The 24,838-nt window shown below is 51.1% G+C and overlaps 10 protein-coding genes across 10 annotated transcripts; 3 read left to right on the forward strand and 7 right to left on the reverse strand.

Moving 5' to 3' along the window:
* Positions 1 to 336: 336 nt before the first annotated feature.
* On the reverse strand, positions 337 to 1,064 carry JCM6883_007649 (Yae1 family protein; the record flags this gene model as incomplete). Its single annotated transcript, XM_076628480.1, has 2 exons — positions 337 to 852; positions 918 to 1,064. The coding sequence occupies 2 exons, from the start codon at positions 1,062 to 1,064 to the stop codon at positions 337 to 339; spliced, it is 663 nt and encodes a 220-aa protein (XP_076491881.1).
* Positions 1,065 to 1,608: 544 nt separating this feature from the next.
* JCM6883_007650 (Ac45/VOA1 transmembrane domain-containing protein) lies at positions 1,609 to 3,253 on the reverse strand (the record flags this gene model as incomplete). The annotated part of the gene is made up of 4 exons (XM_076628481.1): positions 1,609 to 1,742; positions 1,829 to 2,362; positions 2,423 to 2,892; positions 3,153 to 3,253. 4 exons carry the CDS (start codon positions 3,251 to 3,253, stop codon positions 1,609 to 1,611), a joined length of 1,239 nt encoding a protein of 412 aa, XP_076491882.1.
* Positions 3,254 to 3,529: 276 nt separating this feature from the next.
* Positions 3,530 to 7,688, reverse strand: JCM6883_007651 (uncharacterized protein; the record flags this gene model as incomplete). Its single annotated transcript, XM_076628482.1, has 8 exons — positions 3,530 to 3,790; positions 3,857 to 4,425; positions 4,494 to 4,605; positions 4,674 to 5,080; positions 5,156 to 5,347; positions 5,422 to 5,518; positions 5,979 to 7,437; positions 7,663 to 7,688. 8 exons carry the CDS (start codon positions 7,686 to 7,688, stop codon positions 3,530 to 3,532), a joined length of 3,123 nt encoding a protein of 1,040 aa, XP_076491883.1.
* A 648-nt stretch (positions 7,689 to 8,336) lies between these two features.
* JCM6883_007652 (uncharacterized protein) lies at positions 8,337 to 11,260 on the forward strand (the record flags this gene model as incomplete). Its single annotated transcript, XM_076628483.1, has 6 exons — positions 8,337 to 9,280; positions 9,352 to 9,442; positions 9,508 to 9,619; positions 9,686 to 10,581; positions 10,650 to 10,719; positions 10,782 to 11,260. The coding sequence occupies 6 exons, from the start codon at positions 8,337 to 8,339 to the stop codon at positions 11,258 to 11,260; spliced, it is 2,592 nt and encodes an 863-aa protein (XP_076491884.1).
* Positions 11,261 to 11,498: 238 nt separating this feature from the next.
* On the reverse strand, positions 11,499 to 12,921 carry JCM6883_007653 (uncharacterized protein; the record flags this gene model as incomplete). Its single annotated transcript, XM_076628484.1, has 9 exons — positions 11,499 to 11,632; positions 11,693 to 11,793; positions 11,859 to 11,937; positions 11,992 to 12,087; positions 12,148 to 12,296; positions 12,360 to 12,535; positions 12,594 to 12,713; positions 12,775 to 12,852; positions 12,913 to 12,921. 9 exons carry the CDS (start codon positions 12,919 to 12,921, stop codon positions 11,499 to 11,501), a joined length of 942 nt encoding a protein of 313 aa, XP_076491885.1.
* Positions 12,922 to 13,391: 470 nt separating this feature from the next.
* On the reverse strand, positions 13,392 to 14,950 carry JCM6883_007654 (uncharacterized protein; the record flags this gene model as incomplete). The annotated part of the gene is made up of 8 exons (XM_076628485.1): positions 13,392 to 13,463; positions 13,533 to 13,613; positions 13,684 to 13,764; positions 13,836 to 13,862; positions 13,922 to 14,199; positions 14,265 to 14,615; positions 14,684 to 14,846; positions 14,909 to 14,950. The coding sequence occupies 8 exons, from the start codon at positions 14,948 to 14,950 to the stop codon at positions 13,392 to 13,394; spliced, it is 1,095 nt and encodes a 364-aa protein (XP_076491886.1).
* A 399-nt stretch (positions 14,951 to 15,349) lies between these two features.
* Positions 15,350 to 16,871, reverse strand: JCM6883_007655 (uncharacterized protein; the record flags this gene model as incomplete). The annotated part of the gene is made up of 8 exons (XM_076628486.1): positions 15,350 to 15,421; positions 15,483 to 15,545; positions 15,620 to 15,700; positions 15,781 to 15,807; positions 15,872 to 16,149; positions 16,218 to 16,532; positions 16,599 to 16,761; positions 16,833 to 16,871. 8 exons carry the CDS (start codon positions 16,869 to 16,871, stop codon positions 15,350 to 15,352), a joined length of 1,038 nt encoding a protein of 345 aa, XP_076491887.1.
* A 234-nt stretch (positions 16,872 to 17,105) lies between these two features.
* JCM6883_007656 (uncharacterized protein) lies at positions 17,106 to 19,099 on the reverse strand (the record flags this gene model as incomplete). The annotated part of the gene is made up of 3 exons (XM_076628487.1): positions 17,106 to 18,236; positions 18,297 to 18,795; positions 18,861 to 19,099. 3 exons carry the CDS (start codon positions 19,097 to 19,099, stop codon positions 17,106 to 17,108), a joined length of 1,869 nt encoding a protein of 622 aa, XP_076491888.1.
* Positions 19,100 to 19,515: 416 nt separating this feature from the next.
* JCM6883_007657 (uncharacterized protein) lies at positions 19,516 to 20,975 on the forward strand (the record flags this gene model as incomplete). Its single annotated transcript, XM_076628488.1, has 4 exons — positions 19,516 to 19,545; positions 19,695 to 20,176; positions 20,245 to 20,501; positions 20,566 to 20,975. 4 exons carry the CDS (start codon positions 19,516 to 19,518, stop codon positions 20,973 to 20,975), a joined length of 1,179 nt encoding a protein of 392 aa, XP_076491889.1.
* A 1,757-nt stretch (positions 20,976 to 22,732) lies between these two features.
* Positions 22,733 to 24,408, forward strand: JCM6883_007658 (uncharacterized protein; the record flags this gene model as incomplete). Its single annotated transcript, XM_076628489.1, has 5 exons — positions 22,733 to 23,321; positions 23,387 to 23,487; positions 23,550 to 23,607; positions 23,677 to 24,259; positions 24,339 to 24,408. 5 exons carry the CDS (start codon positions 22,733 to 22,735, stop codon positions 24,406 to 24,408), a joined length of 1,401 nt encoding a protein of 466 aa, XP_076491890.1.
* Between the last annotated feature and the right edge of the window lie 430 nt (positions 24,409 to 24,838).

Genomic DNA, 24,838 nt, shown 5'->3' on the forward strand with positions numbered 1-24,838 from the left:
TTGCAGTAAGGGTCGAGAGCTCTGAGTTTCCGTGAGCTACGCGGACCAATTGGTAGGTGCGAAGTGGAGAGGATCGCTCGAGCTGACTGTGAAGGTACAGGGACAGGTCAGACGGTCACCCGAGAACGAGCTATGGATACGACTCACCTTGATGCGCAGCTGTTTCCGTCTTGTCTTCAATCCATGCGAGCACGAAGAACCTCGCCATCTTCCGCGGCGATCTGACTTGAGTCACGATGCGGTTCCACTCGCTCTTACGACCTCCTCCTCCTCTTTATCGTGGTTGTATCACGTCGAATCGGGACGAGAGAAAACAAGAACGGGTGTAGGAAGCCTTCAGGATCTTGCCGGCGGGAGAACTTCTGCCATTCCGAAAACGGCGAGAATTCTCGCTAATCGCCCTCTGCATTCTTCCATCCCACTCGTCGGCTTCGCCTTTCCTCCGATCCTACTCATCATATCTTCCATCTCCCGCATCTCTTTCCGGTCCCTCATTTGTTGACTGATTCCTTCGTTCTCGTGAGATTTCGCATGTTCCTCGGCTTCCTCATCGACCGGTAAGATCCTAATCGCATCGAGCTTTCCCAGTGCATTGACGATCTCCCTCAGTTCTGTAACGAGTCCCTCTTTCGTAGTCGATCCTCCTCCTCCTCCTTCTTCACTGAGCGAGTCGATGAGGGTACTGGCATGTTTCGCTCCGCTTGCGGTCGTCAGGAGGGATAGTAGAGATGCTGCGATACCTCGTAGAGCTCCTAGCTCGCGGGCGAACGGTGCAGCGAGAGCGAAACCTTGATCAAATCCAGTTTGAAGTTTGGCGTTCTTTCCCGCCGTAATACCATCTCGATATCCCGCCTGTAGGGTTCATAGCATTCTGTTAGATTGCTGATTGATTCCGAGCGGCAGAAAAAGTCACTGACATCAGAATAACGAGATGAGAGTTTGTCCCATTCTTGTTCAGAGATCTGGCTTGAAGGAGTCGATCCAGTTGCCGAGACTGGCTGTGACTCGTCTTCGTCCAGCCATGGATCGTAGTCGTTCATGTCTGCGTCGTTTTCGAGAGACATTGCTCGGATTTGGTGAGAAGAAAGCAACAACTCTCGCAACTTTCGCTCGAGTGAACCGTCAAGGTCTTTGATTCCATCGCGCCAAGAAGACAAGTCGCGGTATAGATAGAAAGAAGTAAAAAGAGTGGAGTGTCTGTCCGAAACCGAATCAAACTAGCAGAGAAGGTAGACTTGATTTCGTCCTGCGAAATCTTGTCGAGCTGAATGTTCCCACTAATGGAGAACATTCCCAGCGAAGCTCTACTGAGCGCCTCGATCCAGTTGAATGCGAGTCAAACCTCTGGAGACAGGACGGAGACAGGACTGTGACAATGCTCGGTCGCTGGATGAGCTAGGGTAAGGGAGAAGAACGGAAACGATTTGTGAGGTTTAAACTATACTATTTGCGAAATGAATCAGTACTGGAGAGAGAACAGGGTACGACGAAATACAGAAAGAGACGAAGAAAGATGACGAAAACATCGGGGGATGGTCAACTCGATAGGAAGGGGGAATCTGCGACAAGATAGGTTGGGAATCGGCAACGAACGAGAAAGAACGACATCTATGCCTTCGAAGGATCGATTCCGACGGTTCCAGTCATCTTTGATTCGAGTCCATGAGGGGTTTCGATCGAAGTCAGAGCTTGAACGGCGATTAGGACGGTCGGGATAAGGACCATGAGGGTGACGAGGAGGGCTGTACAGATCACAAACACGGGTATTGAGTGAGTTCATCGTCACGAGAGAGACGGAAGACTGAGCGCAGAGATAGGGTAAACGTACCGAAAACTAAAGCCGGAGTGAAAAAGACGTATCGATGCAACAGTCCACTCTTTTCCTTCGGCTCAAAGATCGAAGTTCCATTCTTCTTGTCCTTTTGAAACGAGCTGTAATCCGAGTAAGGCGAGACCTCGAGCATTTCTCCATCCCATTCATCCTGTTGCGCCTTTTCCTCTTCCTCCGAAATGAGTTCTTCAGGGGTAATGATCTCTGAAACACCGATATCACTCGAAGAAGACGACGAAGAGGTAGCGGTTTCGTCATCGTGAGATTGAACTCGGTTCATCATCTCGTCGAAAGCCTGCTCTTCCTTGATTTCCTCGAGAACTTCTTCAATGAATTCTTGCTCTTCTTCTGGGAGATCCGAGATGTCTTCAGTAGAAGGTTCGTACATCTGGCGTTTCTGCTTGTTATTGAGGTGCAGATGAGGTTGTTTCGTGTTAAGACGACGAGGGGAAGAGTAGGAAGCGGGAAGGGCAGTGAGGATGACGGCGTGAGGCGAGGGGAGATTGGCGAGATGGTATGAGACAGCGGCATCTGAAAGGCCAATCAACGTCAGCTCGACTCGACGAAGAGCTCGAGAAGAGAGCGACCTACCGGCATTCTCCATGATTTGTTTCCTTCCCTCGTTCGCTCCTTCGGTGTTCAACTCGTACTCTCCCAATCCATCAACCTGTACGATCCTGATCGTTTTGACCGCTTCTCCACCACTCCACAAGTTCTTCTCGTGCTGACTCTCGAAGACTGCTCCACATTCCCTCTCGAACCTCCTCACCAGTTTCAACGGTTTCGATAGGGTATGTTCTCGGACGTAAGGTTGAGTCGTTGAAGATTCTGCATGAGCTAGTGCGGAGGAGATCCCAGCGCGAGAAGAGGAAGAGAGGGGGAGTCGAGCGATGTCGGAGAAGTGAAGGCCTGGAACCGAGACGACGAGGAGGGAAGAGAGGGAACAGAGGTCTGATGGAGGTTCCGAGTCGGAGAAGGTTTGCTGAGAGGTTGAGCCTTGGAGAGGGGCGGATGAGGAAGAGGAGGGGGAAGAGGTCGACAGCAATGACAGCGAGTCGAGTCTGTCGAACGATACAGTCAGTCATCTATTCGGCAATCTGCTATGCTGGTGCTCGGCAACGTAACACAGAGCCGATACCTCAGTTCAATTCGATGCGTCAGTCCATCTGATTCCGTCCTCCTGCCGTGCTGGAAACCCTGAGACCAGCCAAGCCTACTTTGTACCATCCAAACATTCCTCCTAGCTACTTGCCCTGATGCCTAACCATCTAGTTGCGGAGATTTGATCTCGTTTAGATCGAGAGAGGGGGAATGAACTCACTTTTGGTCACTCCACGCTACGATCGGATAAGTACCCGTGAAAGCTGTGACTGTGTAAGCGCACGATAATGCTAGTGCGAGAGTCGAGGTAGGTCGAAGCATGATGAGTTGAAGTTGAAGGGAAGGAGACGAAGCTTCAAGTTCGCGCTCAAAGCGTCTCTCGAGTTGCTTTCGCTACGAAGAAGTTTCGGGAGGAAGCAGTTATGTCATTGTACAGGAGACAGAGAGAACAGAAGAACGCAGAGAGAAAGAGAGAGAGGGCAGAAGAAACGATTCAGAATTGCGAAATGCGAAAAAGGTGTGCGAGATCTCGAGGAGAACGAACGAAGAAGGAACTACGTTTAAAGACTAACAAGCAGACAGACAGAGAGAGCAATTTCAGGAATTATCGTGACTGAACGAGCATTTGTCTCCCCAGTCGCAACCCCTCGAGGTTTTGAAGAATTTACAAGGTGCCGTTTTGTTTCGTTTTTTCCCTTTCTTCAACGCGGCTTTCTGAGATGGTAACGGCATCGCACCGTGTCCACCGTAAGGTGCAGCAGCTGCTGGAGGAAGGTAACCGTTGTAAGCATCGACGTGTGAAGGAGCGGGATTCGAAGGTTGCCAAGGTTGTCCGTAATTCGGTTGACTCCAAGCAGACTAAAGACGCAATGACGAAGAGTCAGCGAACGATCTTGCTTACGACGACGGGACCGTAGAACTCACGCCATAGTGCGTTGGAGGTTGATGATCGTAGCTTCCTTGAGGAACCGAAGAATAAGCACTTCCTCCTCCTCCTCCTTGACTCGTCAAACCCAAATTCTCGACTGTCATCCCCCTGAACGCAGGTTGAGTATCGAGGATCTGTCGAATTTGGTTCAAATCGTAACCTTTCAAAGCTTCGAGAGTGGCAGGATCGATTCCTCCTGGTGTCAAAGCAGGCGAAGGTTGAACCGCTTGAGGTACGATCGAGGTATTGAGTTGACCGAGGAGGGATTCGATTTGATCGTTCGCCGCGAATCCACCCAAAGGCACTGCAGCGGCTTGAGCAGCGGCGATTTCGGCGATGATTTTCGGATCTGAAGCGAGATCTGAAGGGAGAGGAATCGGTCGTGATTCGGGATCGGGTTCGGCGGGAGCGTATTCAGGAGGTTCGGCGGGAGAGTCGGTGGTAGAGAGGGATTCGGGATCGACCGCCATAAGGTTCGATTCTCGTTCGGTTTGAATCTTCGCCTCGGCTGAATCGGGTTCTTGTCGCAACGATGCAAAGTCATCGTTCTCAGGAATAGCAACCTCTGCAATGCGGAATGAAACGTCAGTCGCTGAGCAAGGCAGGGAAGCGAAAGAGCAAGACAAGACGCACCGATAGGTTCGTACCAATCGATTTCTTCTTCCATGTCATCATCTTCATCGAGATGCATACTCAAACTCAATCCTTCTTGTTGTTCCATCTCCCTGAAGTTCTCTTCCGCTTCCTGTAGATCGACCGTCGACACTCTGTCAGAAACAGTTATCGGGGAAAAACGAAGGGAGTCGAACTCACTTCTCCTTCTCCCAATCCGAGTCCCGTCTGTCCTTCCGCTTCATCTCCATAGATAGCTTTCTCAATGTACTTGATCGCCTCCAACATGTCATCCGGTGCCCATCGAACCGATTTCTTTCTCTTCCCATTCTTGTTCACTTCGTCCCTCGTTGTTGTCGTTCCTGCGGTCCCGGTCGATGGTGCTGGAGCTGGAGGGGGAGGTGGTGGTGGATCAGGTTTCTTGACTTGAGCGAGGGCAGCTCGCATCGCGTTCATTGTCGAAGGTGGATTCGTCGCTTCAGGTTTCTTCTTGAAATTCAGGTTCGCCGTCAATTTCGTCGTTGCGACGGGTGGGAAACTCGTCGGAGGTTTCTTCGTAGTCATCGTCGTTGAGGTCGTCGTCGTGATTTTGGATTTCTTCGAGGGACCTGTTTTCGAAGAGAAGTTAGAGTCAGTTTTCAATCGCTCGGAATGCCAAAGTCGAAAAGAGGGGAGAGACGTACCATCCTCAGGTCCAACACTCTTTCGTTTCGCCGAATCAGTAGTCTTGTCTTTCGACGTCGAAGAGGAAGATCCATTCGGTTTCTTGTCTTTCGTCGACGACGAACTCGAAGAAGTTGCGTTCTGACTCGAATTGTATTCATCTTGAACTTTCTTCCACTTGCCGAACAGGAGAGTCGCGGCGGCTTTGACAGCTGTGTTTCTCCGAGTAACGAATGATCAGTCGAGAGTCAAAAAGAGAGTAAAGGAGAAGAGAAAGAAAACTGACCACCGTCTTCGCCTTTCGACGAAATTTTCTTGACTCGTGGAGCGACTGAACCCATGTTGAGGAGTTGTCGATGAGAGATTGGAAGTTTACAGAACGCCTAGAATGAGGTAGAACAGCGTCGTGGGGTGGGTTCCGGTGATCAATTCGAGATCGTGCGCGAGAGTTGTCGAATGAGCGATTTCGGCGGCGAGCGACGGAACGAACAGAGGGGGAAAGAATACGAGGAGTTCATGTCAGTCAAGAATGCTCTCACTATAGGTGCTGTAGGCTTGCTCGATTCGAGAAGAAGAGAGAATTCGCCAGATATATCTCGACCCTCAAAATTTCGTATTTCATTCGACTTCTCGTCTCTTTCTCGTTGCCCGCGAGAGAACTCGCACACGGTTGCTCAAGCACATGGATCGCGCAACGACATGATGAAAAGAAACTCCTTGTCGACATGATTGGTTCCTCGAATCCCTTCCGAGATTCTCGCATGATCGTACAAACGACAGGCATCGGACGATAACGGCTGCGACAGTAAGGTAGAGAGAGAGATAGTGAAAAGATGAGCTCACCTGTAATACGAGAGCCAGAGTCATTTGCTCGACTCCTCTCCTCTTTTTCTCCGCCTCGTTCTCCGCTCCATTCTCCTTCTCTTTCATCTTCTCCTTGTCCTTTTTCGTATCGAACCCTTTACTCGCACCTTCGAACCAAAAGCTCAACAATTCAATCCCCAAACTCTTGCCGTTCTGCGCTTCGTCGACCCAAGCTTTCCAAAACTCTTCTCTCGCGTACTTCAACAAATCCGTCAAGACTTCTTTCCTTCCTTCGGGAGGGACGTCTGATCCGTCAGACCAGTCAGAGAGAGTAGAAGTAGGTCCTCCGGTGTGGTTGAATTGGGTCAGGAGGGCGAGTAATCGTTGTGCGGCAGAAGTTGGGGCTTTTTGTAATCGACTCGTAGAAAGGTTCGTTCGAATGTCGGGAAGGACTTTGTTCCATCGTTTGATCGATTCGGACGGACCGGAGGAAGACGGGGTAGCTGAAGTCGAACGAACTTTCGAGGATTTCTTTGATGGAACGGGGATTTCGACGACGGGACTCGTAGTTCTCGAACTTGAAGCGACGGGACGTGCAGAAGGTTTCGTCGGCTGAGAAGTTGTCGTCATCATCGAAGGAGAAATCGTGGCAGTCACGGGAAGAGGTTGAGAAACGGCGGGAGCGGAAGAGTTGTTGACGAGTGACGATGGGTGAATAGCGGCGGGAGGAGTGGAAGCAGCGAGACGACGATTTCGTTCATCTTGAATCAATTGACTTTGCATCGCGAGAGTCGAAGAAGTTGACGGATTCGAAGGTTGAGGGGAAGCGAAGAAAGAAGAGGGATCGACGGAAGCAGTCGTCGAGAAGTATTTACTTTGCGGTGCTGGATTCACTCCGTAAGGGTTTGTCGAATAGACGAGGCCGGAGGAGGTAGGGGGATAAGTCGAGGAGGGAGGAGGAGGATAGGGCGAAATCGTCGAGGAGGAACTCGTCGAAGGAGCAGCAGAGTAGGTCGAATAGTTCGGATTGACGTTGGATAAGAGAGAGTTCGACGAAGATCCATTCGCTCCTCCGGGTTGACTCGAGGTCGAAGCGAACGAGTTGTCGAGAGCGGCGGCGTAAGAAGCTGAAGAATCTTGATCATCTCCGATCAAGCTGTAATCGATGTAATCGGAGATATCTACGTCGATCGATCCGTTCATGATGTTTCTGTGGTTGGGATTGAAGGAGGATGGGTTTGCGGGAGGGAGAGAAGACGAAGTTGCGAAAGTCGAAGAGGGAGGAGATGCAGAGGAAGATGCGAACGAAGTCGGAGTCGGAGTCGGATTCGCCCGATAGAGAGATGGAGTGATCGAAGGTAGACGTTGACGAACGTAGTCGACGAGTCGTTCTTGAGCGTGAATCGGTTGAATCGACGTGAAAGTGTCGAGCCAGGTGAGGTAGTCGGGATTCGAGAGGAAATGGAGTTCCCAAGGTCCCGTAGCGAGGTGTGCGTATCTATTCTCAGAGCAAACGACGAACGATCGTGGTCAGTCGTCTTTGTTCACATCAAGAGAAGACGAGTTGCGAAGAAACGAGAGAGATCGAGACGTTTCCTCCGCTGTAACTCCGAGGAGACGGCATTTTTCTTTCTTCTTCTTCTCGACGAGCAAGATTCGATCGATAGCTCTCTCTCGTTCATTACATACAGAACACGAATGCAGTCGCGCGCGCAAGCCTTACCTTGATGGAATTTGCGGGTGTTGCATTCAAAAATTCGAATGACCGCAGGAGACGAATCTGCTCAAACAACGGCTTCGGAGGTCAGCGGGACAACTGGTACGGGGTCGTGATTATAGTAGAAGTTTGCTCACACGCTTGTTCAGTCCTCGGCGAGGGTAGAGAGAGCCGGACTTCTTCGAGGGAGAAAACGCTCAATCTGGTTCTAGTCGACAATTGCTGCTGAGAGCCTTTGACCACTTCCAATAGTATCCTGACTGATTCCTCGATCTACTACAAGTGGTTCGAACGATCTAACGAGAGTACTCGAAGAGATCTGACGATCGGGTTGGAGAGCAGAGATGGAAGAATCGAATCTAACTTTGGTACGCTCTGCACTGGCTGGAGATCACTCGCGCTAAGTGATCTGCTTCCTAACCTGCTTGTAATAGGGAGGGAGGAGTTCTTGAAGCGGGATGGGACAGAAGAAGAAGAAGAGAGAGAGGTTCATCCGTCGGCCGCGCTAGCTCCTTTCGTCCCGATTGCACCTTCGAATCTTCCGCTCCTTTACACGATCTCGACTCTTTACAGCTACTGATAGAACGCCCTTTCCTTCTCCCCCGACTCGGAACGGAAAGGGGAAAGAACCTTCCTCGAACTCGTCGCTACCTCGCCTTTCATCACCTCTCTTCGCGACCATGCTTCCTCACCCTCAAGCGAGGGGACTCGAATATGCTCAACATCACCAGATGGATCAACTGCAAGCTCATCAGAACGCGGTCAGGGAACAACAACAGAGAATGGCGATGCAGAGAGGAGTGATGCCTCCTCCACCTCAAGCGGGACAAGGAGGAGCTCAAATGACGCCACAGGAACAACAAGCGAGGATGCAGTATCAGAGGGAAATGCAAGCGCAACAGAGAGCGATGCAACAGCCACAAGGAGGAGGACCTCAAAGAGTTTCAGTCGCCCCACCTCCCTCGCAACAGCAGCCAACGAGGCTCCCTCCTGGTCCTATACCTCCTTCGCATCCTTCTCACCCTTCCCATCAAGCTTGGCTCGCGCAGCAGCATCGACTACAACAGGAAAGACAGCAGCAGAACGGAATTCCTCCCCCTCCTCCTTCTTCGAACGGCTCTCAAGCTCCCCCTCCCGGTCACTTGCAACACGCACAAATGCAGCAACATCCTCAAGGTGGAGTCTACGTCACGAATGGTGGTCCTCCTCCGAACCCGAATCAAGGACCTCAAGCGAGAAGTATCGCTTCCGCCGTTAATTTACGAAATGGACAACCTCCACCTCCTCAGCAGAACCCTCACGCAGTCCAAAATGGTCCCTTCGCTCAACCCTCCCAACAAGCTCCTCAGAACCCGCCCCTTCCCCTCCCTCTCCCTCCGCAGAACGCTTCTTCGACTCCGACTCAATCCCCGATCTCAGTTCGTCCTCCTTCGAATCACATTGTTGGACCTCCTCCTGCTCCTTCTCAACAGCAACCAGGTCCACCTCCAACGATGGTTCAGCAACAACAACAAACGGGACCACCGGTAGGAATCGGAGGACAGAGACCGATTTTAAGAGCTCAGATGAATCCCCAAAGTCAACATATGAGTTTGGCTTTAGCCGCTCATTTGGCGGTTCACGGGTAAGCTCTAACTCTTCGTTCTCTCTTTGTGTGAGTAATGGACTGACAGCTCGATCGCTGCGAATGAATAGAACGGGACCTGTTTCAGCGACGGCAGTACCGACTGGAACGGCTCTTTCTCGACTATTAGCTTTGACCGATGCTCTCACATTTGCTCTCGAGGTTGGTGCATTCCCGTCTCAGTCGCTCTACCCAGAGGAAACTGACCTTGCTTTGCATCTGCGCAGGATGAAAACCCTCTCGATTTATTGCGAACAGTAGTAAGCGATTACTTCACGGATGCTGGAGTCGTTAAATTCGGTCTGTACGACAAAACGGCTCAACTGAGTAAAGTTTTCGGCAAGTTCCTCTCTCACTTTCTCCGCTTTAGTCGATATACAATCTGACGATCTTTTTTTCGAGTAGAGATTCCCTGTTCTGCTTTCCCTCGATTCCAGCATCTCAACCTACTCCACGGTGTCCTTTCATCGACTCTTTCCCCTTCCTTCATCCGTGAATACCGACTCACAACCCCGGACACTACACTCCATTCCCCCTCCTCTTCAAACAACACTGCCAATTCCTCCAATTCCGGTCCCAACGGGGGATCGAACAGTTCTCCACCCTTACCTCAAGTTCATATCGGTTACCTCCTTCGCGCCGACGAAGCCGTCTGGACTTCCCGATTCTCGAGTGGAACGAAAGTTGACTTGGTCGGAACTTTGACGGTACATTTGATCTTCAAGGATTTGGGGAATGGTCAACCGGTATTGCGGGTTGAGAGCTTCGAGTTTGAGAGTAGGGGGCATGAGGAATGGGTCGTGAGGGAAGCGATGGAATTGATTCAGAATCAGAATCCTACGACACCGGGAGCGGGAACAGCAGCAGCGGGAGGAGGAGGAGGAGGATCGAATGGATCTTCGACGACGACACCGATGACGACTACGACGACGATCAAGGAGGAAGGAGGTGGGGATTCGTCGGTTTCTTCTCCGGAAAAAGGAGCGAGTAGTCGAAGGAGCTCGAATAGCGGGAGTCAGAGAAAGTCGGGAATGACGACGAGGAGGAGAAGTGCGAGTGCGAGACAAGAGGAAGAACATGATCAGGAGTCGAACGAGGATCCGAATTCGCAGCAAGAGAGGGAGAAAGAGAAGGAACGGAAAGAGGATAACGGAGGAGCAGAGCTATACACTACTACGTCGACGTCTTCGGGAGCGACCTCGAGGGAAGATCAGCAGCGGAGACCAGGACCTACGGCGAGAATCCCGCCGAGCTCAGTAGGTTCGTTTGGAGTGACGGAAATGGGAATGAGGTGCCTCGAGGTGAGTCGTCTCTCGATCACACGCGTGTGATTTTCGCAGTGGGACTCACGTTTCGATGTTTCGAATAGATCTCTGAATCGGTTGCTCAGCTTCAAGATCTGATATCTTTCTCTCTCGAAACGAACACCGGTCCTATTCGTGAGTCTATATTCTTCATTCATGACGTTACCAGCCCAGACTGACATTGCACATCGTTCTAGAATCGCTCGCTCAATTCGCCGAGCGACGCCGAAACTCTCTCTACGCCGGAGGTCCTACAACTCCTTCGCAACCTCAAAACCCTTCTCTCCCTACTTCCGTTCCACCTCATCACCAATCACAGCAAGGCTACGGTCCCCCACGACCAACTCAGCAATCTCAACCGAACAATGCGTTTTACTCTTCAGTTTCGACTGATTCTCCTCATCAACAACAAACCAATATGGGACCCCCGCCTCAACGACCTCCTACCGCTGGATCTCCCGCGACCGGAATGAACGGAGTTGGAGAATTGATGAGTCCTGTTGCATTGGGACCGAGCGGGAATGGGAAACGAAAACTTGGGAATCCACCGCCTCAGAATCACGGAGGAAACGGAATGGAAGAGATTGAATCGATGAACGGAGGTAGTGAACCAAGCAGCCCGCAGAAAGTCATGAGAGGTGCAGGAGGTGGTAGGGGAAGAGGGAGAGGGAGGTAGTCGCGGTTTTGTTTTCGGGTTTTCTATTTCGTCAGTTTCTTTTGGTTCGTATTTGCATTTGTTCCGTTGTTCTTTCATTGGATGTTTTGTTTGTGTTCTCAGACGTTAGCTTTGTCCTCGTCGGGCGAGTAGTAGTAATTGCAATCTGCTGGCAGGCGCTCGTTATCATTTCGTGTTCTCATCGAGTTGTCGCAACCTGCACTCGCTCCAAGCTGTTCAGGCAAGAACCGATGACTTATTACAGGGAAGAGATTGCTTCTATATCGTCGGCATCTAGATAGTCCGTTTCGAGTTCGAGCAAAGTTTTCCAAACTCGTTCTCGAGCGAACACTGGCCATCGAGGAGTCGACCAGAATCTTGTTTTGATGTTCCCTACAAGAGTGGTTCGTAGTCAGTCTCACGTAGACGCTCAAAGTGAGAAAGAAGACTGACGATAATGAGCCGATTCGATGAGCTTCGAAAGATGAGATTCTTCAGTAGAAGAGATTGGTTGTCGACCTGTCCATTTCGAGGCAGAGCTGAAGGACGTAGAGCTAAAGCCCAATACATGGAGATGAGTGAGCAGGGGAGGAAGAGCGCATGCTAGCGAAGAACTTACGCCATGGGAGAAAGGGTCGAATTCCACTCGTAGATTTTCCCGTCAACTCCTCGCCATTTCTCATCGAGCTTGAGTAGAGCTGCGCACAGCTACTCGTCAGCATGTATCTTGTCTCATCACAAGACGCACTTACGAGCATCGAGGAAGACATCACGATTCGTTTGAACGGCAACTTGCGAGCGAACATCCTCATTAATTCCGTTCCCGGTCAAGAGAACATGAAGGGGACCTGCATGTTTCTCCTTGTTTGAGTATCGCACTATGCGCTCTCACTTGAGGAGAGACCCACCTGGCACGATATGTGTTCCGTTCCACTTCGTCAACCAATTCCTTCTCCTCAATGGCTCGAGTTCTTCGAGCACGGCATGGTATGTCTCGTTTCCTCGCGTCTTGAGATCGACGAGGAGCTGGATCGGTGTCAAGTTTCCTTCGTAGAAACTGAAAAGAGAGACGAAGAGATGAGCTCGAGCTTGAAAACGAAACGAAAAGAGAGAGTCTTACCTCGTCCAAGGTCTTCTCCTTTCTTCGACATTGTCTGGACTGAAGTAGTTCGTATCAGAGAAGAACTCCGTCTCTTCATCCCGTACGTTCGCACGCTCCAGGACATCGACGAGTTGGTCGATGTAAAGTTTTCGAAAAGTTCTCGCTTTCGTCAAAGAAGCAACATTGTGCGAAACCTGTCCTTCCCTCCGGTTCGTCAGTCTATGCTTAAGCTTCTGTAGAGGTTATACCCACGTATAAGACCTGATCCCTCGGATTCAACCACACATCGGCTTCAATCGAGAGAACTCCATGCGATAGTGCAGTATAGACGGGTGTGTCTCGCCAGTAATCATTGTGAGAGTGAATCGATCGCTAGAAAAGGGGCCCTGTCAGCCTTCCATCGCCGTGTGAGCCGCATCGGAAGAGAACTCACTTCGGGAACGTTTCGAGAGAATCCTGAAGGGTAACGGAGTTCGGGAGCTTCAGTATCGCCTTCGTAGGGACTGTAAGACTGCTCTCCTAGTATTAATAAGCTTAGCAAACCGGCAGAAGCTCGGAGAGAGACGCTTACAGGGGACATCCGATATTCGCCTCGTGGGGAATCACCAGCGACGTGCAAGCTGAACGGGTGCTGCTCTGGTGGTCGACATTGAGCTAGGAGAGCGAAAGCAGCGAAAGAAGTGGTGAGAAGAAGCATTGAATGCGGGAAAAGAGCGAGAGAGCGAGTCGACTCCGATTGACTCGCCTGAACTTGCGAGGAGAAGTGCTTCTCGGGGAGTCCATCGACGAGAGCCGTAGCGCAAAGCACTACGACGTGTGGCAAGAAGGGCCTCACGGAATATGCGCAAAGAGCACGAATCGAGACAAAGCTCGAGCTTTTCGCAAACGATCACTGAAAAGGTTGAAGCGGTCGACATTTATCACACGTAAGAGGGTTCAGGAGAATAGAGTAGGTAGATGGTAATCAAAAGCTATGTCTGAGAGAGGTGGACACAAGAGCGAAGGGACTAGGGCAAAAAGGGAGCAGAATCGCAGAACGGTTTGCTTCGCTCAGAAGTGGCGACGACCGCCGAGAGCATATTGTTGACGATAGATTCCTTGTTTACGAGGACCAAGAGTGTACTGCAAAAGCGCGGATGATCAGCGACTGACTCGAATCAGGCGCGGACGAATCGAGATAGAGACGCTCACAGCGTGTTCCTGCTTGATGTCGGGGTCTCGCTTGATGAAAGGAGAAGGAGATCTAGACTCTCGTTTGATTTGACGATCAGGCTACCAATAGCAGAGACTCTCAGACCTAGTTTGCCCAAAGATACTCTGAGAGGAGAGAAAGAAATCTCACGGATTGATCCCTTTCGACGAAATTACCGTTGAGATCATAGAATTCGGGTGATTTCGACACATCTGTCGAAAGTTTGGCACGCTGTATACCCATGAAGCCCATTCTGAGCTCGAGGACAACGATAGAATGCCTCACAGAGAAAAGGAACTGACGGTTTCAATCGGAACGAGCTCGTTTGGCTGCGAGAAAACTATGAGTACGGATCAATGAGCGACATGGTCGAGCGAAAGTGACTCACGTCAAGAGTAGGTGTCCAAGGGATCCAGCTTGCGTTGTGTTTTGCGATTCGCACTCGGAAGAGAATCGTCGCATGATCGCTGCGGTCGCGACCGTAGAACGCGCCAAGTTCGAGAAGGAGATAGACGGTGTCGGGATTGAGGAGCGCGTGCAAACTGTAACGAGCGTTGTGGTTCGGAGGCCGAGTTGAGTTGACGGCATTCGCGATCTCTTCCAAAGGAGAATTCCTTCCGACCACCACACGCGCGAAAGACCATTTCCTCGAGCATTTGTTCGGCGCTGTCTCAGTCAAACGATGTGAGCGTTTCCAAGCATCCTGAGAGTAATGCACGGGCTGGGCTCACGGTCGGGGGTCGGAAAAGCCCCGAAGAACTTGAAGCTGAAATGTGGTGCCGCTTTCGTCACACGCTTGAGCGGTTTAGGACTCAGCGGGAGCTTGCGAGGGAGAGCGATGCACGAAGGAATCGGGTGACCGTTTACAGTCAGAGTTCGGTTCTCATCGTGAGCTTTCCGCCACTTCTCGTCGAGGGCGGCGGTTGTTTCAGCCGTATCGTTGTTGCCATCTTTCTTGCGGGCGTAGAGTATAAGACTTGCTCCTGCATTGACGACGACGGAACCGTCCGGTGCTGGCTCGGGGAGGGTGAGAACTTGACAAACGGGACCTGCGATGCCAAGAGCCAAATCGACGTTCATGCCTGGTACATTGGACGGCATCTGTAAGACTTCCGATCCGTTGGCGCAAGGGAGGGAAAGGCGGGCGCACCTCGAGCGTAAGCATCTGGAAGTTTCCGGAACTTGGTTTCGCTCGGCCAAAAAATGTCTTGCTCTCGCGGACACGAGATCGAGGCTCTGTACGTCCTCAAGTACTCTTCGTACATCTCGATAGCTACCTGAGGTGTGATTGTAGACAAGGGCTCGTTGGCAAGCTAGCACCCGTCGCACGATTGAGGTCAGCTCGATTCTGACGAAGCGAGAGGTCGTAGCTTACAGGACCAGGAGGTTGTGCTCGTCGACCTCGTTCCGCCGGCATTATTGGAGAGTACTGTTGAGTAAACGTGAGTGAGAGGGAGAGGGAGAAAGGAGAAGAGAAGAAGAAGTTCTTACTGAATGAGCTCGAGCCCGGGCCCTCACCGCGGATTTCATCCGGAGAAGATGGATAAGGATCGAACGGGACGATTCAACCTCATTTTGACTTCCTATCGGTACACGAGGGACGCAGGTGCGGCGACAAAACGGGTGAATGTCAACGAGAAGGAGGAGAAGCAGAGATCTTATGCTTGGACACGGTCTCCTTCGCTGAGTCGATCACGAGCGAGGTAGTGACGAGTTAAAACGAGTAACACAGATTGAAGGGTAAAGATCGCTACCAGAGACCAGAATTTCCAAGCGAGAGGAGGTTGAGGTCGCAAATCGTTCGGGTCGAATTTTTTCAGAAGTTACGACGACCACCGCGAGCATGAAGTTGTCCGTAGATCCCTTGTTGACGGTGACTGAGAGCGTGCTGCAGACAGTCGAGGGATCAGCAGAGAGTCGTGTTGCTGGAAGAAGTGGAGATGGCTCACGGCAGTTTGTTGCCTCGCGTCGACCGGAGGGGAAGATCGAGACGCTCGGTGATGATCGTCAGACTACTCCGACATTGTAAAGAGGTGAGTTCGCTCCCAAACTACAAACCCAGAAAGGGACGAGAGGAGGTGCTCACCCATCCAGCCCGGCGAGCGTATTGACCGTTTTGATCGTAAAACCCGCCGAATCTCGTCACAACGTGCGAGTCCGGTTTTCGCTGTGTACGTATACAACACGAAATCAAAATCTCAGCTCGAGTGCATCGATAAAGCACCTGAGAACGGGAGACGAACTGACAGTTTCGATTGGGATGAGCTCGTTTGGCTGAAGGCAGTGACGAAAGTATCAGTGATACTGACACGCACCGAAATCAAACAGGACTACGTACAGAAAGAATAGGCTCCCAAGGGACCCAAGCTCCCTTGTGTCGCGCGATTCGTACTCGGAAGAGAATCGAAGCACTCTCGGTGTGGTTTCGGTCAGAGTACGGCTCGAGCTCGGAGAGGAGGTGAACAATGTCGGTACTCGAAAGTACTTGTGCGCTCGTGAGAACTTGATCATCCTCGTTCGCTTCCGCCGCAGACTCGATCTCTCGAAGAGGCAGAATTTGCCCGCCGTCAAATTCGAGTTTCAGGAACGTCCATGTCTGCACGACCTTGTTTGCGCCTACAAATCATTTGCGCTGAGCTACTTGGTTCACAGCGGAACGGAGAGCAGAGGTGAAGGTTACTTACGGTCCCAAATTGGATGACCTTTGATGAACTTGCCAAGCTTGAAGATAGGTAGCTTCTTTCCAACTTGGGCAGGTGGAGAGCTGAGCAAGAGTGGTCGGGGCAAAACGACTTCAGAGGCGGTCGAGAGACCGGCGACGTAAGGGACACCGCGCTCTTCGTGAGCTTTTCTCCATTTGGCTTCGAGCTGAGTCGCCCCCCGTGCTCTTTCGGGTTTCTTGCGCGCGTAGATGAGCAGTTTCGGAGAAACTTGAGAAGGGACTTGAAGGATAGGACAGGCTGGACCTCCAATATCGAGCGCTAAATTGACGAGCATTCCTGAATGGAAAGAGAGAGAATGATCAGGAGACGTCAGACAATCATTGAAGGAGAATAAGACCGCACCTTCAGAGTACAGGCGAGGGAGTTTGCGATACTTCATTTCGCTGGGCCATTTGATGTCTCGGTCCGCGGGGCACGAATCCGAACTCTTGTATTCCTCCAAGTACTGAGCGAACAGCACCGCGGCATCCTCAGGCGTAATCTTGGACAGTGGCTTGTTTGCGAACTATTCCACTCTCGTGCATTTACAGATCGTCAGCTCTGTCAATCACTCGAAGCGAGCAGTGGGGAACTCACCGGGCCAGGATGACCTCCAACTTTCCGTTCCTGAGGCATTGAGATTCGATCAGGGAAGGAGAAGAGGGAAAGCGACGCGGAGGAAGGAAAGGGAAGGACAGGAGAAAAGAAAGCGTCTGAGCGAGGTTTGAGTCCGGACCCTCACCGCGGACGACGTTCGGAGGAAATTGATTCGAAGATAAGCTGTTGCTGATGATTTCAGGTGCGGCAGGATGGTGTCTCGATCGATGAGAAGTGGTAAGCTAATATGCAAAAAGAGATGGATATGAAAAACTACTTCTCGATTTCCCTCCCTCTTACGTGCGCGCATCCTTCCGTGTGACCTCCCAACTCCCTCATTCTCTCCAATTCTCTCCTCTCTATTTCTTCGATCCCGTTCTCCCTCAATTCCCTTTCCTCTAGCCCTTCTTTCCCATTACTATTCAAGCTCAACCTCGGAATCCCCGCCAGATTCCCACAATCCGGTACGAAACAAACTTTGAAGGATTCCGATTTCCGTCGATTCAGTTCGAGCAAGTCGAGAGCGGTCGCAGGGTCGATCGAGACGAGTTGACGAGATTGACAGAATTTTTCGAATAAAGGATCGGGATCCTCTGCTTCCTCCTCCTCCTGACCGGACGATAGGTGAAGTCTCTTGAATTCGGAAGCCGTGAGGGCGTCTTTGAAGGTACAGAGTCGTCGAGTCCCGTCTTTGAGTTTCCCAGTTCTATTCCACAATTCCCATCTTTCTAGATACTCTTCAATCTTGTCGCAGGACTTTTCGATTGCCTCAGTATAACCCTTCGCGAAGGACTTCGACCATAATCGAGTGGTGGAAGCGCGAGGTAGTTCGTGAAGTCCGCAACCGAGAGACGAGAGTCGAGGCGGAGGGGGAATAATGAACAGTTCTTTGACCGGAGGAACGAGTGAATCGACCTGCGAAGTTTCCAGTGCGGGTGTCGACGAAGCGGCCTTGCTGTTTGTCGTACGAGATTGTCGAGCCGATCTCGGTAGATTCGGTGCGTCGGTAGGTCGTTCTTTCACGATCCTCTTCCAATTCCTACTGACTTCTTCCGACCTCGTCAATCCGATACCAGCACTGATTTTCCCGAGCCACCGCAACGTCTGAATCGCAGTGTTTTCTTCGACGGCTTCTTCCGAGATCAAACCGGTGCAACGATCAATGACGAGGGATTCGAGCGAAGGATAAAGTCGGAGGAGCGTAGGGAGGCGAGCATCGTCGAGAATGTGGGTAGTCGAGAGATCGAGATGGACGAGAGAAGGGCATGGAGGATTCGAAGGGGAGGATTGAAGGGTGAGAGCTGGGAGGACGTTTCGGCGCGGAAGTCGGAGGGTGAGAGAGGTGAGATATCTACCAACAGGCGAGACCGAAAGGGTTGCGAGGCAGTCCAGACGAAAAAAGACCTGCGAGATCGAAAGAGGATGAGCTGATCTGAGCTATTTTTCGTGACGAGCGCGACTCACGATAGGTTGTGCGAAATCCATCTTCCCATTCGCCTCTAGGTTCTTTCGCGCAAACTTCCCTGACGCCGGTGGCTGCCGACTCGCATCAATTCTCATATCCATTTCCGCCTCGACCGCATCCAACTCGTTCCTCAACTCGTGCAGTCCAAACGCCGGAGTTTCCTTCTTCTTCTTACTCCCGTGATTCGGACTCAGATCTTGCACGAACTTAAGGTGTCGCAGTCGAGGAGCGGTTTCCAGGGAGAATGAAGCGAGGTTATGTACCACGGAATCGAAGTACGTTCCTTTGAGGAAAACGAAATAGGATCGCTCCATACAGTACGGGTTGAAGCGGAAGGAGAGGGAGGAGAGTTTGTGGAATCGGCGTGAGGAGAGAGCGGAAGAAGGGAGGAGAAGTTCGTCGAGTTGTGCAGGAGAGAATAAGGGACCGATATTGAGATGGAGGTTTTCGGCTGAGGGAAGCGATAAGAGTAAGTTGACGAGTTGTTGTGGATCCTCCCTATGAAGCATAAACGAGGGTCAGCTCAATACAACGAGCGGAAAGACGACGGAAGGAAGTTTTACCGAAAAGCAGTCGCTTTCACCGTCTTAACTGCACCTTTGACCCCTTGATCCAAACTCCTTAGCTTGTGTATAGCCTGCCATGCTTGCCCTTCCCTTGTCAACCTCAGATTCCGCCACAAGAGAGATGTCGAAACTTTGGCACTCGGAATTGCCCTCGTAAGCGAGAGGGAGGTGCGTTGTAGATCATCGGCGGGTACGAAGGTGAGCACGTAGTCCCACAGTTCTGGTGGGAGTAGCATTGGCGGAGTTTCGGAATGAAGTTGAGGAGGAAAAGGGAAAAGGAGATGACGAATGCAACTTCGCTTTCTCTCTTCACCAACAACTCTGCAGACCTGGCCTAATGACACATGGAGTACGGCAGCAAGATCAAAGTAGCCGAGAGTGGCAAGCAGGCCCGGTTATCGTCGATTCGCCTTCCTCCTTTCCGAATCTCCTCCTGACTCCGACTCAATCGACAACATCTCTCTCTTCCGCTCACCTGAAACTGCTTTTGAGTCGATTCGTTGTTGACTGATCTCGGCAGTATGCGCTCGACGGTATCCCGAACAATTACCCCAGCTTTTCCCGACTTTTTCGACTTTCATCTCTCTCGCTTGACTCTTCCCTCTTTCCATCACTTTACGCTCTGAACTCCCTCTGAACACTCTCAAGAAAGATGTATCTTCCTCAAGGCGCACCTCTCGATGTGAGTACTCGTCAGTTCCTCCCTACCTGGCCCTTTCGTTCGGTACCTCCTCCCTCTTTCCTCATCTTCCCTCAATTCCGAGCTCGAAGCTTTCGCAGTGTCCCTTGTATCGCTTCCTATCGCTGACCTTGACTCACTCTCCTGCACAGGCCTCGAAACTCCAAGTAACTCTCTCAACTTCCGACACACCTCTCCCTCCTTCCTCGACTCTCGTGTTTGGTCAAACCTTCTCCTCCCACATGCTTACGATCCCCTGGTCTCTCGCGAACGGAGGTTGGGGCGTCCCCGAAATCAAACCCTACGGACCTTTGCAACTTGATCCTTCGGCATCGGTTTTCCATTACGCGCAAGAGTTGTTCGAAGGGATGAAGGCGTACAAGGACAAACAGGGGAGAGCGAGGTTGTTCAGACCGGATTTGAATATGAGGAGAATGAGGAATGGGGCGGAAAGGATGGCGTTCCCGGATTTCGACTCGGAGGAATTGATCAAGTTGATCATGGAGTTGGTCAAGGTCGACGAGCGGTTTATTCCGACGGATCCTGGTTGTTCTCTCTACATTCGACCTACGATGATCGGTACTCGAGCATCTCTTGGAGTCGGACCTTCGACTGAAGTTCTCCTTTTCGTTATGTGCGCTTTCAACCCTTCCGCTCTCTCTCGTCGTCTGCTCACTGACATGTACCCGAACATTGACTCAGCTGCTCTCCGGTCGCGAAATACTACTCTTCCGGAGCCAAACCGATCTCCCTCCTCTGTTCCGAGAAATCGATCCGAGCGTGGCCTAGAGGTACCGGTGACTGCAAATTCGGTTCAAACTACGGACCTTGCGTATCCTCGCAACTCGAGGCGGCTCAACAAGGGTATCAACAAGTCCTATGGATTTTCGGGGAGGAGGATGAATTGACCGAAGTTGGAATGATGAACTGTTTCGTCGTGTTTCGAAAAGAGGATGGATGTGAGTGTCTCCTCTCGAAGCGTACCTTCGAAGAGAGTCGAGGAACTCACCTTGCATTGAACAGCGATCGAATTGGCGACACCTTCCCTCGAAAACCGCCTTTCACTTCCCGGAGTCACTCGCGATTCGATCCTCTCCCTCGCACGTCAACACGCTTCCGGCGAGATCGAGCTCCCTAACCTTCCCCTTCCATCTCAAGGTCACAAGCTCATCGTTTCCGAGCGGAAAATCACCATGTCTGAAATCGTTCAAGCTGAACGAAACGGGAATTTACTCGAAGTCTTCGGTTCCGGTACCGCTGCTGTAATCACTTCGGTCGAGAAGATTGGGTACAAGGGAGAAGAGATTCGAGTACCGGTTGACGGAGGAGAGGAGGGAGAAGTCGGGTTTGGAAGGTTTGCGGGAAGTTTGGTCAAGGTTTTGAACGAGATTCAGTATGGAGAGAGGGAGAGTGATTGGAGTTGGGTTTGCTAGAACGACCTTCCGAGTAAAGGTGAGTTTAGAGCGATCATATTCAGATACTTAGATTTTATTCTCGCAATAGAAGCAGTTGCAACCCTTTCAACATCCGCTAGCTTTGGGAGACTCGACAGGACCAAGCTTAACGTCGTCGTCGTCAACGCCATCACCGGAGAATCCGCGGGAGACAGGCTCGAGCGCACGAGAACCGAACTCAACAAAATCGAGCCTCCAGCGAAAAGCGTCTCTTGACTCTGCTTTCATCACTTCCTTCACTCCTCCTTCACATTCGAAAGTCAGTCTCGATTACACTCATGCGGGAGACTCTACCGACTCTCATGTGGACTCGAGCATGAACGGAACCAGGGTCGGAGCGCGATGGCATTCCTCAAGATGGTGAGTCGATGGCTGGTCTACACTTTCCCTCTCAAAGTGTAGACTTGCTCATTCTTGTTTCACAGGATCTCATCTGATATCTCCACATCATCTATGTGAGCAATCTCGCCGTTCTCCCTCGTCCTCTCCTTCGTAACAGCGCTCGAACCTCTGACTAACCCCTCTCTGCTCTTTCGCCTGCTCAACAGATCCAAGAGCAACGAATCGGGTCATCAAAGCTATCAAATTCAACATATTCGTCCTTCGCTTTTTCTTGTGAGCACGTTCCTCTTATCTCTTGCACGCTTTCGCTGACAGTCGGGATCTTTTCACTCAACAGGAGAATCGATGGAGTCAGAGCTTGTCGGCGGTCGAGAGCTCGAAGAGGGTGAAAAGAAATGGATCGGTGATATAAGAGATGCTGGAGTTCTTCCCGCCTGGCGACCAGGATTCGATACTCTCGACGGCAAGGAGATGAGCCCCATTTGTACTTGCTGTCAAGATTGATGGATCCTGCGTTGTTTCAGTCAGGAAGAGCGCCTTGCATCTCCCGATTACCGCATGACCCATTTTTGGATCACCCTCTTCCAACTCTCTGCTTTCGACAAACTCATCTGCTCGCTCGGACGTCTGAGGCAACTCGTCGCAGCCGAGAAGCGCAATGGACACGGAGGAGAAGGCTTTCGCCGACTTTCACTCGGGATGGAGACGTTGATTCGAGGAAAATGGGAACGCTATCGCTAGTCATTTCAGTTGAGGCGGGAATCGGAACGACGGAAGGCTTGAATGTGATATCGGGCGTCATGTCCTCGGTTACTCACTTTTCGCAAAGGGTGAAGAGTGAGAATGGATCGAGCTTGACACCTGGACGAAACATCCGATCTTTCCCTCGCCTACGATTCCCGTCTCAGCTGGAAGCTAGTTGGTAGCGTTCGCTTTCTTCCTATTTCGAGGCCCCCGTTTCGAGTAGCTTCTCCGTGTTTTGACGTCCTTCTGCCCGTGATGTTTTGCCACCGGCTGTCTCGAGCTCAACCCTTCTTTCTGCTCCTTTGCAATCAATGTATACTGTAGTCTATAGTCACTCGCTTGTCACACTGAGAGGGATTCAACAGCTCGCTGCCTCATGAACAGGTCTCGCTGTCGTAATTCGCTTGCGCACCAAACAGTTTTTCGCGCGAGAGAGACCGCTGTTCTTTCAGAGTTTTTAAGCCCTGTCGAAGCGTTTTCGTCACTCGAGCTCTAAGTATCGTCTCCAGTCGGCTGAATGAGGAGCGAGCTCGAAAAAGAGCGAAAGCGAGGCGGTGCGAAAAGCGATGCTGCGAAGGGAAGCGAAGCGAGCGAACTTCTCCATTTCTTTCATCTCTCTTTCCTCTCTTTTCGTCTCCACTCACTCGAAGATGACAGCCGCCCCTCTCAGCATCGATACGAAACGTCTACCATCCTCACCACCGTGGTCTCCAATCCTCTCTCATTCACTTTCCTCCCCACGTTCAACGAGTTCGGCTGAACAAGATCTCTCATCTCGATGTCGTAAACTCGCTCGTTCTTTCGGTGAATCAGCTCTTCAGGACGACTTTGAACATCAACAATCACCTTCGCACTCGAGGGAAACTTCTACGGACGAGAAAACTGGAGGAGCTCCAAACCAGAATTCCCCACAACGTCGTCATTCATTCCTTCCTCTCTCTCCTCCTCATTCTGAAGGGTCTCATGCACTCAACGAGATCCTCGAAGAAGAGACTGAATCGACCGGAGGAGCTCGAGAGGAGGAACAGGAGGAAGAGGAAGGACTAGAGGAAATGGATCCGGAAGAACTGGTTCAGTTCACTTTGTCGCCTTTGATGGAGAGTCAATTATCGTTGCGTGGTGCGAGTTTGGCGATAGAAGAGTTGGCGGCGGACTCGGCGTTGTCGGCGTCGGGATCAGAGGAAAGCGGATTGGGTTTGAGCTACGATCAATTCAAGATGGATACCGAAGAAGTTTATCGTGAGTCCTTCTCTCTCTTCAGTGTCGCCATGCTATACTGAGCGAGAAGATGTGTTCACAAGTAGAGGAAGAAGAGGAGATGTACGAGAAAGAACTGAGGGAAGAATTCAAGAGAGGAAAAGATTGGATTCAAATTGAACTTTCGCTCGTCGATGGAGAACTACTCGTTCGTCGTTCACTCGCCAGTATCTCCTCTGACAAACTGACGAGTCTGACCCGTACGAACAGGTGGCTCCTGCTGGCGCTCAATTCGACCCTTCACAATCTTTTTCAGCTCGTTACGTTGGTACGTCTCGTTTTCTTTTCTACCTCTCTCTCTCTGTCCAAAGCTGATTTGTTCTCTCATGTCTTCCAGACCCACTCCTTCGTATCCTTTCCACCTCGCTCCCTTCTTCCCCCTCCTCAATCTTCTCCCATCATCGACGACTATCCTCTTCCTCTTCCCCATCTCCATCTCCTATTCTTCCCTCTTCCTCCTCCTCCGCCCTCCCCTCGTCTTCGAAACCCCTCCACCTCGAAGTCACTCTAAACTCCTCACAGAACCCTTCCCTACTGCTTCAATACCTCGAATCGTCCCTCCAACCTCTCCACGATCAACATTTCTTGACTTCTTACTGTCCGAACGCAAAATTACTCACGAAAGCTCCAGTGATCGTTTTGATCTCCTCCGACGAGAGAGTCACGGATGAAGTGTTGGAGGTAGGGTTGACTGGGAGTCCGAGAATCGTTTTCCGTGAATTGAAGTTTGACGAGATTGAGAACGCGCACGGAGGAGGAGGGATCAGTAACCAATCGCATCCTATCGTCGCGGTGAACCTCAAGGACTATCAGACGGGCTCGGGATCGGGACTGGAGGAGCGAGTGAAAGATGAATTGAAGGAAAAGGTGGGAAAAGCTCATAAAAAAGGATTCTTGGTCAAAATCGGAGGTGTACCGAGGTGAGTCTTCGCACGCTTCCATCCGTTCTACTACTCAAAGACTGAATGCTGATTGCGACGTCTTGAGGAGCTCACAAAGGTTCCCGGAACATGAGAGGAAATCGATCGAGGCGAGTTTGAAAGCGCTCGGAGTGGATTACGTTCTATGATTCTCGCTCTCGCCGGCTTCTCTAGTGACTTGATCCACAATCTTCGAACACACGAACTTTCAGCGCTCACTCGATCTCAGCAAATAGCTGCACAAAACTCACGAACACCGAAAAACGAAAAACGAAAAAACCTTCGTCATGTATTTTATCGTTTTGCCCTCCCTATTGCCTAGTCTTCTAGCTCCCAGTCTCTCCTCTCTTGTGTACCTCCTTCCTTCCTTCCTTCTGTGCATAGCTTCTTTCTCTTCTCTTCATTTGTTGCTTGTTCTTTCTTTAACCATTCGTACTTCTGTGTGTCGCTTCTTTTGCAAAGCCACCCTCTCTCGTTCTGTGCTGTCATTCATGAGCAGTAATGCTGATATGAAAGAGCGGTTCTTTTACATGCACAAAATGAAAGTAGCAGTCCAGAATCAACTCCCGCTACATCGCT

The sequence above is a fragment of the Sporobolomyces salmoneus genome (genome assembly GCF_050403485.1).
Source record: "Sporobolomyces salmoneus JCM6883 DNA, S_salmoneus_JCM6883_v1_ctg1, whole genome shotgun sequence".
Classification (NCBI taxonomy): domain Eukaryota; kingdom Fungi; phylum Basidiomycota; class Microbotryomycetes; order Sporidiobolales; family Sporidiobolaceae; genus Sporobolomyces; species Sporobolomyces salmoneus.